The following is a 10,637-nucleotide window of genomic DNA, read 5'->3' as shown; positions in this document are numbered from 1 at the left end:
TTAATGCATCAATATTGGCCCATCATTTATAACAAATGCACCACATGCAAGATGTTAATAATAGGACAAACTGGTGTGGAGATGAGAGGGTAGGTGGAAATCTTTGTATTTTATGCTTATTTTTCTGTAAACCTAAAACTGCCCTACAAAATAAATTACTATTTTTTTCAAAGTTCATTAATGTGGGTTCTGTTTGCAGTTTTTCATTCACTGACCCCAAACCTTTTGGAGGGCAGATTCTAGACAATGCAAGGAGCTTGTGAGCATGGGCTCTTATAAGGGAGTAGAAAATCAACCACCCATTGAAAATCAAGTTCCTTCTTTTTTACAGAGAATCCAAGTAGCCCTCCAGTTCAAACACTCTTTGGAGATTGTTCAAAAATGGGAACTTTCGACCAGGCATGGTGACTCACACCTGTAATCCCAGCACTTTGGGATTAAGCTGGGAGATAACTTGAGCTCAAGAGTTTGAGACCAGCCTGGGCAGTATAACAAAACCCTGTCTCTACAAAAAAATTAAAAAAAAAAATTAGCCAGGCATGGTGGCATGCACCTGTGGTCCCAGCTACTTGGAAAGCTGAGGTGAAAGGATGGCTTGCATCTAGGAGGTTGAGGCTGCAGTGAGCCGTGATTGTGCCACTGCACTCCAGCCAAAATAAAAAAATTCCGCTTTACAATTCATACCTAAAGTTCAGGAAATAGGTCAATTAGATGATTGGTCCACAGTCATAGAACAGATTCTTTAAGAGATAAAGAGATACAAGAAAGAAAGAGATAAGAGACAAGAAGGAGGGGGAAGAAAAGGGTGAAAGAGGGGCAGAAAGGGAAGAGGAAAATAAGAGGAAAAGGAGAGAGAACAAGGCAAGTTGGTGAGAGCTAGATAGATAACTGATAGTGCTTCTTATCTTGGACAAAGACAGAGGCCTGGCGAGGCTTCCTCCGACATGCCCTGGGTACGCACCAAAATAAACACCCAGCACGCATAAGGTGTAGTTAGCAATGCAGTTCATTTTTATTAGTTATAAATAAAGTACAAAAAATCCACCAAAAGTGAATCTAAGCATTTACACAATTCCTAATGTCTCCGCCTTTTCATTGATGCACTATTGCTTTAATATTCATAATAAATATTCTTCTAGCTTTCTGCTATAAAATAGTCTATGTAGCAAAATGTTGCACAGCACAACAGAACAGAACAGCAGGAGGATTACAAAAAAGGACAATCAACACTGAGGATAATCCTTTCACTTGCCAGGGGCAACAAAATTACCCCCTCGAGGGCTGGTGCAGCTGGCTCCATGGCTGAGAAATTAGCCGCATCCGAGGCCAGGGGTGGAGTGGGGGGAGGGGCTCAAGGGTGAGGGCACAGGCCAGCCAGGGCAAAGGGCCCCTTTCCACTCTGACCCTGCAGAGCAGCATAAGGCATGCCCGTCCAGGAGCCCTGCCAAAGACGTGGTGTCTGCCAGGCCCAGCAGTGTGGTGGTCGTGCTCCCTCCAGTGTGGTGGGGGACTCCACGGGCTGTCTCCAGGGAAAGCAAGGCTCCAGGCTGGAGGCAGAAGGGGAAGCTAGGCAGGAAGCCCAGAGAGGGGCACCCATCGCCCAGCTGGGGCAGAGTTGAGGCTTTAGGGACCATACACAGCCCAGTTCTCACACAGCCTCCCTGGGCAGTATGGCGAATCTCGGTCTCCACTTCCTCCCTCCACATCAGCACCTTCCCCATGGGGCCTCATCCCCACCAGGTAAAGGCAGTGATGTAAAGAGGGAAGAAGGAGGATAAGCTGTGAAGGAGGGAAAGGGGCAGAGGCAGGAGGAAAGCAGGCAGTCCAGGTCCCAGCCGGCTCAGGGGGCTACTCTCAGGGGCGTGAACTCCCTCTCTCTCCTTTTCGCTCAGAGGCATTGGGCTCACAGCTGTGCCAGCCTTTGACAGTGACTTCCCCATGTCCTCCCTCATTATTCCTCTACAGGGGCAGGGGGACTGGAGGCCCACTCCCGGTCCTCCGAAGAAGCTCCTCCTGCCCACAGTCGCCAGGGAGCAAAGGCAGAGGGAGACGCACAGTGGAGATGCCAGGAGCAGAGACCTTGATTCCAAAATCTATGTCCCAATCTGTTTTCCATGGGCAGCATCTCAACAATGAAGACTCTGGGTGATGATAGGATAGGGGTGCCAATCCCAAACCCATAGTTTGGAGCTCCTTTCTGCCTACCCCATCCCTATCTCTAACAAGACATGGATTTCAGCTCACTCGCCAAATGACTGCCCAAGCCTTATGAAAGGGCACGTCCTATACGTGTCCACCTAACTCACCTCCCTGTCACCCACAGGATGCCACATATTATAGGACAAAAACCCTCCAAAAAGTCAACTCTGAGCAAGCTCAAATTCTCAGCTCACTCTCTCTATTCTTCTCTTCTTCTTTCCTCTCCTTTTCTCCTCCCAATCCTTTCTCCCTCTTTCCCTCTTTTTTTTTTTTTTTTGGACTGAGTTTTGTTCTTATCACCCAGGCTAGAGTGCAGTGGTGCACGCTCCCAGCTCACTGCAACCTCCGTCTCCTGGGTTCAAGCCATTCTCCTGCCTCAGCCTCCCGAGTAGCTGGGATTACAGGCGCCTACCACCACGCCCAGCTAATTTTTGTATTTTTAGTAGAGACAGGGTTTCACCATGTTGGCCAGGCTGGTCTCAAACTCCTGACCTCAAGTGATCTGCCCACCTTGGCCTCACAAAGTGCTGGGATTACAGGCGTGAGCCACCATGCCCTGCCTTTTCTCCCTCTTTCTTCTCTCCTGAGAAGGTGAGACAGCACAGCACAGTGGTTTCCCACGGGATCTGTGTCACATTCTACTTGAATCTAAGGGACCCTAAAGATCTCCCAGTTCTCCTCACTCACCCCACCCAGAAAACTGAGACTCAGGGGCCAAGGGACTTGCTCAAGGTCACTGGGACGTCTGTCATGGAGCAGATTTGAAAACCTGAGCCTCCCGGCTCCCCAGTCCAGGGCTCCTTCTAAGAAGTCAGGCTTTTTGGCTCTCTGATGTTCCTCTTGTAATGTCTGGAGGGCTCCAATTCTGGAGTTGGAGGCCAGGTGGAGACAGTGGCCTCTAGTGCCCCAAGACTTTCCTCAGAGGATAGCGGCTGGGTGGGCTGAGGTTGTGGGAGGAGAGAGGGAGGAGGAAAGGCAGGTTCATGATGGAGAGGCAGGGTTGTGGTGGGGGGGGGGGGTGCCAAGTGTAGCAAGTGAAAGGATTACCCCAGTCTGCTGACAAGTGCAAATTATATTTATATATGTGCTAAATACAGTCACTATATTGGAGTTTTTCACTAGATCACAGCATACAGAATCAAAGGTTTGCATTTCGTATGGAATGTATCCAAAAAGGCCAGCACCACGGTAGGACAGCTTGCAATCACACACCCTGATAGTTCGGACGAAATAAAGTTTGCAGAATTTTATTTAAATTTTTTTTTTGTATTCGTAGTTGTTTGTCATCGTACCAATGCATGCAAAGCATTCCACTCCCAGAAACAACGCCAAAATGAGGTAATAGGAGTAATAAAAAAAATTAGTATCCTTTCTAAATAAATAAATTATAATTAAAAATGCAAAACAACTATAAAAATAATTAAATAAGAACCCACGATATCTACAAGTTAGTCATAAATTATGATTGTTAAATATAAGGCATTTAAACTCACAAAACCCTGTAAACTAGCAACGTGCCATGTTTTTTGTTTTTTGTGGTTTTTTTTTCATTTTTGTTTTTCTATCAGCTGAAATCGCTCTAGCATTTGCTCTACGCGCGCAGGAGATGAAACACAAGGGGGCCTGACAGACGTTGCTACAGCCCCACGCAGGGAGTGTTTGTCCCGCCGGCAGGCGGGGGGCTTAGGGGATTTCTTTAGGAAAAAAAGAAAAAAAGTCTGGTGCTTTTTTCTTCACCATTGAAAAACTGTGCTTGTTCATTAGGCGTAAAGAGTTAAGAATACTTGCACGGAGGCTGGGAACATTTGCAGAAGAGGAGCTTGAGTCCTGCCACAGGTGGTGGCCAAGGGCGACTGGGGGCCGAAGGGGGTCCTGGCCAGGTGGAGGGGCAGCCCCTGCTCACCCTCTGCTTGCACCCAACCAGGCTTGTGGTGTTGGGTTGATTGATTGGCGTCCTCGGTGGACCCGCGGCGGCACAGCTGCTGCAGCGGCTAGGATGCCCAACTTAAACCCTGGGGCTGCTCTCACCCCAGAAGGCACTCATGCGTCCCAGTCAAGAAAGGGTCTGAGTCCCTTGAGTTGAGCAGGAGGAGGACTTACCAGTGGTCTCCCCTCCTGGAGGTGGTGGATGTCAGATGCTGAGGCCTGACCCTGCCTCTTCTCCACTCTTCCCAGACTCCCTGACCAGTGCCGGGAGCAGAAGCACAGACCCTGGCCCTCTCTTGTCCCCCAAACAGCTGCCCGGCTAAAGAAGTGGGAGCTGCAGGGTTCTGAGTGCCCCATCACCTCCTGTCCCCATCTGTGGGGGAAGGAGGGGGGGCTTCAGGGTCTACCCCCAAAGTAAGCAGCTTCCCTCTCCCCTCTGGTGGTCCCCTCCCCAGTCCCTAATATTAGCCTGGGGCAGAGAATTGGGAGGCGGGAGGGGACGAGGGCCCACTGTCTCACCCAGCACGTGTGCCCCCAGCCCAGTTTGAAACAGAGTGTGTGCCCACACAAAGTCCTTTTCAACAGCTGGGTGGGCGCACAGCTCTGCCGCCTTGAAGATGTGTTGATGTTAGGGAGGATTACAAAGTGTGAGTGTCAGAAGGAAATTAGCAAGCATCCAATCCAACCTCCTTAGGTTGTAACTGAGGAAACTAAGGCCCAGAGAGACAAAGGGAAGTTTCTACTGTTGCCCACTTTGTCAGTGAAGAGCCCAGACTGGAACCTGGGACACCAGCTCTAGTTCTATCCTGGCCTCCCCACTGACTCCCTCCCACTTGCCAGCCTTTCAGGCCAGTCTCAGCAGAAAGAATGAAAGACTGAGACTAAGAGAGGAGTGACCTTCCTAGACCACCCTAGCTACCTCCAGGCCAAAGCCATCTTCTGATGAATTCTTGGTTTTCACCCAGCCATTGGAGAGAATGGGGCAGAATTCTCAACCTCCTGTGGCTATCAGTAACTAGCTTTCCCCTAAAATCCTGACTCAGATGTACTTTCCCCACTGGTGAGATCTCCAGCCTTTAGCCCTGGAGACATTTTTATACACTGGAGCTACTGAGTCGGACGCTGTGATACTCATTGCTGCTAACCCTGAATCAGGTTATTCACCATTTTTGCAGCATTGGATGTGTCTTGTCTCCTCAGCTAGATTGTGAGCTCTCAAAGCTATTGTCTCTCCCAGCACCTGCACCAGTAGGCACTCAATAAAGATTTTATAGAACACCAGGATATTAGTGCTGGGAGAAATCTCCTGCCAGGAGCCACTTCCCCCACTTTCTGCCTGCAGGTGGCCAGAGCAGCTATTCCCGCATGAACCAGTCGTGCCAGAAGCTCTTCCTCAAGCCAAAATCTGCCCGCCTGTTACTTTTACCCATTGGTCCTGGTTTTACCCTTGTAGCAGCAATACAGACTCAAATTTCCTTCACTGTATGGAATTTCTTCAAATATGTGACAAGTATCCTGTCCCCCTCACCCCGGTCTTATTGATACGAGGGCATTGAGACTGAGTTACGAATGGAGGTGAGGGGGAGGCTTACAGAGCAGTGCAAATGAGGGAACAGTGGGGCGTGGGGCACAAAGGAAGGTGGCAGAATTCCAGCTAATTTGGTGTCTTCCACATAGGGAGAAAGAAAGTTGGGTTTGGGTTGGAATTTGGTGGATTTTCCCATCTCCATTCTTCTGTCCTCTTATCTCTCTGCTCCCTTTGGGGTTCAGGAAAATTGTGAGGTGGTGCAGAAAGATATACTGTATCAGGTCTGTGTCTCCCAGCACCCCCATCCCGACACCCCACAAGGTTCTCAGAAGAGAGCATAGAACAGGCTGGACAGAGAATATGAATCCTCACAACATCTAGGTGAGGTAGCAGGACCGGAAATGGGGCTGCACTGTTCTCTCTCCCCACTCAAAGGAGAAGGAAACTGAGGCACAGAGAAAGGGACTTGCCCAAGGTTATCAAAGAGTCAGAGAAGCAGCCAGAGACCAGGGACATGGGCACTCCCAAACCAAGCTGAGGGGCCTCCCAAACCTAGCTGATGTGACCTCAGAGCCAGGGCCATCTCTGAGGGACTGTGTCAGGACTGGAGACATCCCGGGGGGTGCTCAGCTTCCTCCCCAAGGTCTGCGGTATTGACCTCAGCCCTTAGTGCTGGCTGAGAGCACTGTGGCCAAGACCAAGCGGCCATCACCTATGCTGTCTTATCTGCATCATCTGGTTAATTTTTTGCATAGGGAGGCAGTGGCTACGTTGCCTCTTTGTGACAGGCAAGAGCACAGCCTAAAGGAAGGAGTCGGAGTGACCATGGGTCTCTCGGCTCCCAGGAACACAGCGGGTACCTGTAGCTGAGGGCCGAGCCCTCCCTGGTTTAGTGTGGAACTGGGGGGATATAGCTGGGGCCATGAAGTTGAGCCCTGGGCCTGGGGAGCCCCGCCTAGATGAACTCTCCCTTCACCTGCTGGAGCTCTGCTGCCTTCCTCACCTCCGCTGAACCCTCAGAGGCCAGGATAAGACCCCATCAGCTCCTTTTCCAGCTCTCCCTCTCCCAGACCCCCTTCCACACTCCGTGCACTGTAAACATGAGAAAAACAAAAGCCAAGGTAAAAACAAAAACGAAAACAAAACGAGAACCCCCCCCTCCCGCCTCCCAAATTGGGTGAAAAACAAAATCCTTTTTCACCGTAAACAGAATTTGGCTTTTTTTTTCTTCCACCTTTGATTCCTTTTTCCTTTTCTCTCATAAAGACGGGAAGATTGGGGCTGTCGTTGGTTCGGTCAGGCACCAAAACAAGAAACTCAATGAGAAATATTTGGTGCGAATTCGGTAATAGCGACATGTCCACCACAAGATGACTAGAGCACCACACACAACATTTTTCTTAAGCTAACATGCTCCGGCTGCCATCCACAGAAATAGCTAGAGACCCCTACATGGTTCCTACGTGGTCGAGAGGTATATATACAATCCTTCAGAGGACAGGATTGAGGGGCCCGTCTGTCAGCTAGTGCCTTCAGGATCCCACCTGGGTTCTCCGCAGCCTGGGCCCCTCCTTCCCGCCCTTGCGCTGGGCACCGCCAGCTCCCTCTCTCCTGCTCAGCCAGGCGGATGGGGACAGTCGCCATTCTGGAGAGGTGGGTCCTCCCCCACCCCCTCCTCTCCCTCGACACCGATACCACCAACTCCTCTTTCCACAAAATGTGCTTGCAGGCTTTTCCTCTACGTCAAATGGCTCAGAAGGCAAAGTTTGGCTGCAAGGGCTATGGCCGTGGGGGGACCTGGTGAAGGAAACGGGGTGTCCACTGGCTAATTCCTCCCTCAGCTGTCGGCTCCCAGTTGTGTCTCAATGTCCACTCGGCAGATGGGGCATTTCTTGCTCATGGCGAGCCACTGGTCCACGCACAGTTGGTGAAAGAGATGCATACAGGGTAGGCGTCTGGAAGAGAGGAGGGAGAGTCAGGGGCCCGGCAAGAGCTGAGGGACACTGAGCGGAGCAGGGACACACACCTAGGACTCCTGGGGAACTGCCCGGCTATGGAGGGAGGCTGTGGCTGAGATGGGAAACCATGAAGCCTCCACCAGGAAGCGCTTTCAGATCAGCCTGAAACAAAGCCACAACTTTGTCTTAGACTCATTCAGACCGAACACCACACTGTTCTCCTACACTTTTCATCCTCGCGTCCATACCCGGGCATCACACATCTAGAACATTTCATACCCCACCTTCCCAGGGCACCAAGAAGCACATTATAGCACACTTGGCACACACGTGCACAAGCAAACAAGCACCCCAACTCCCAGACACACGGCGCAGTGATTGGTCACCAATACCTATAAGAGAGGGGAGAGGGAATCAAAATGGCGGTCTCCTACCTCACATCTTCTCCATCTTCCAGCATAGACAGACAAATTGTGCATTTCTCATCTGTGTCTGACTCCTCTCCCTCATCCTTCTTGCCCTTGCCATCCTGGGGTCTTCGCTATGAGAAGCAGAGAGAGTAGTATTCATTACCTGGGGCAGACTCAGCTGGTGGCTGGTGGTTTTCACCCACAGCCTGCTCTTCCCCTGGGAGTCAGGTTTTTTAAAGTTTCTTTTTTTGTTTGTTTTGTTTTGTTTTGTTTTTGAGACGGATTCTTGCTGTGTTGCCCAGGCTGGAGTGCAATAGCGTGATCTTGGCTCACCGCAACTTCCACCGCCTGGGTTCAAGCGATTCTCCCACCTCAGCCTCTGAGTAGCTGGGATTACAGGCACTTGCCATCATGCCTGGCTAATTTTTGTATTTTTGTAGAGACAGGGTTTCACCATGTTGGTCAGGCTGGTCTTGAACTCCTGAGCTCAGGTGATCTGCTTGCCTCAGCCTCCCAAAGTGCTGGGATTACAGGTGTGAGCCACCTTGCCCGGCCATAAAGTTCTTAAGTAATACCCAGAGCTCCTTCCCAGCTACTCTCCTGCAGCAAGGGCAGTAGGAAGAGGTCAAGTGGACATCATTTTTGCTGTCCCAGGCACTTTCTAGGGATACAGAGCTTAGAAAGAAATTGGGTTCCTAATGAATCGATCCTTTGCAAAGCTATGACTGTGCACAGTTTCCCTTTTCTGGTCCCTTCACACCATCCACTCCCCCTCAACACCCTTTATAACCTAGATTCCTGCCTTCAGGTTTCTCCCTCCACTTTCAGGCCCAGCAGGTTTCATTTATTCTTTCAGTCAACCACTGTTGACTCATTTATTCACTGATAACTACGTGAAGACATCAACTCTTACAAACTGTAGCCATTGTTATAAACTATTTATATTGTTGGATTTATCTTTCTATCCAGAAAGTTCACTTAAGATAGGCACTATCGTAAAGCAATCATGAAACACTGTTTATACTTGTTGACTTCCCTTGTACTGTTTTTCATTTTATGCTAATTATTTGAAAATAGTTTACCGTTATGTAGAAGCCATATGTAGAATCATTATGTAGTTTACCATTATGTAAAGTCTCAAATTCAGATGGCATGGACTCATGACTTACCCTTCTTTAAGTACCACCCCATACTTGGTCACTTACAAGGCGTATTAGTACTTGGTAAATATTTTGGCAAAGAAGAAATCTAGTCAGTGAGCGAAATCAGCCCACCTTTCATGTTCACATCTTCACACTGTGCCATGAAACAGTCTAACAATAACCATAAGAAGAAAATTACCCATTCTGTCCCTCTCCAGAGACAGGCTGACTTCAAGATCATTTTGCAAAGAGAAAAATCTGAAGAGTCACAAGATGAAGACTACCTAGAGAATGACCGTGGGGCAAGGCCCGGATGCCAAGTCTCCCTTCTCTGGCCCCTGGTCCTAAACTCTGGAGATCCTGAGTCTGGTTTAGTCTGGGGAATACTGTAACCTCACTGGAACACACAAGAAAATCTATTTGTTCTGCTCTCTGCCTCGCTGTGCCCTATATACTCCACTGCATACCCTGCTAGGCTTCTGTAATAAGTTTTCCCTTATCCAGAATCCAGAAAATCAGAATTACATCCATAGTCCCGTATAACTGTCATGGCTTTAGAGTATGAATAGAGTCATGATGATCTGCCTGCTTAAGAGTCCAGCTGTGTTTGCTGGAAGAGTGGCCTTCGTTTAGCTGACCCTGCTAGAAAAGGGAGGTCCAATAAAATGTATTGGTAAGAGTCACCAATTTGCCTATTTGCCTACTTTCTACTATTTTTTTGCCATCATTATTCATGATTTTCCTTTAATAGTTAAAAATTTTAGCTTAATATTACCTTGTTTTGCTGTCTAATCTATATATCTTCTCGTTTCATTAACCTTCCCTTTTACTTTTTTTTTTTTTTTTTTTTTTTTTTTTTTTTGAGACAGCCTTGCCCTCTTGCCCAGGCTGGAGTGCAGTGGTGTAATCACGGCTCACTGCAGGCTTGACCTCCCAGGCTCAAGCAATCCTCCCACCTCAGCTTCCTAAGTGGTTGGGACTACAGGTGCACACCATCATGTTCAGCTAATTTTTCTTTTTATTGTAGAGACAGAATCCCTCTATGATGGCCAGGCTGGTCTCAAACTCCTGGGCTCAATCTATCCTCCTGCCACCGCCTCCCAGAGTGCATGAGCCAGTGTGCCCAGCCCCCTTTTAACTATGATGTTATTGATGTTAATTTTATATGTTGCTTTCATATCTCTTTCTAGTTTTTATTCTTTGCATATTTTTCTATTTTGACTCGGTATTTTCTATATTTTTATTCTTACATCATTACTATTTTAAAGTATATATTTTATTGTATATGATTATACTCTCAATTTAAATTTTTAAGGTGTTTTTCTTCTTTATTGTCTTTTTCACTTGTGTATAATTTTTAAGGGTTTTTTCCACATTTTATTTGGGTCCTAACTTTTTTCATTTCTTATTTTTAATTCATTTTGTTCCTTTTTTATAATATTTTTATTCCCTTAATTCTTTTTATTCTCCTTTT

At 48.2% G+C, this 10,637-nt stretch overlaps 1 protein-coding gene across 2 annotated transcripts in view; it reads right to left on the bottom strand.

The window, feature by feature from the left end:
• Positions 1-988: 988 nt before the first annotated feature.
• ARK2C (arkadia (RNF111) C-terminal like ring finger ubiquitin ligase 2C) overlaps positions 989-10,637 on the bottom strand; it is a 128,925-nt gene continuing 119,276 nt past the window's right edge. For both annotated transcript variants that reach the window (XM_009433935.5, XM_529953.9), the window contains 2 exons: positions 8,046-8,152; positions 989-7,608 (listed from right to left, as the gene is read on the bottom strand). In XM_009433935.5, the coding sequence (XP_009432210.1) occupies positions 7,491-7,608; positions 8,046-8,152 (225 nt within the window). In that variant the 3' untranslated portion in view covers positions 989-7,490. The remainder of the gene's footprint in view (positions 7,609-8,045; positions 8,153-10,637) is intronic.

This window comes from Pan troglodytes, chromosome 17 (genome assembly GCF_028858775.2).
Source record: "Pan troglodytes isolate AG18354 chromosome 17, NHGRI_mPanTro3-v2.0_pri, whole genome shotgun sequence".
In the NCBI taxonomy this organism is placed as follows: domain Eukaryota; kingdom Metazoa; phylum Chordata; class Mammalia; order Primates; family Hominidae; genus Pan; species Pan troglodytes.
This window is presented reverse-complemented; position numbering and strand designations above follow the sequence as displayed.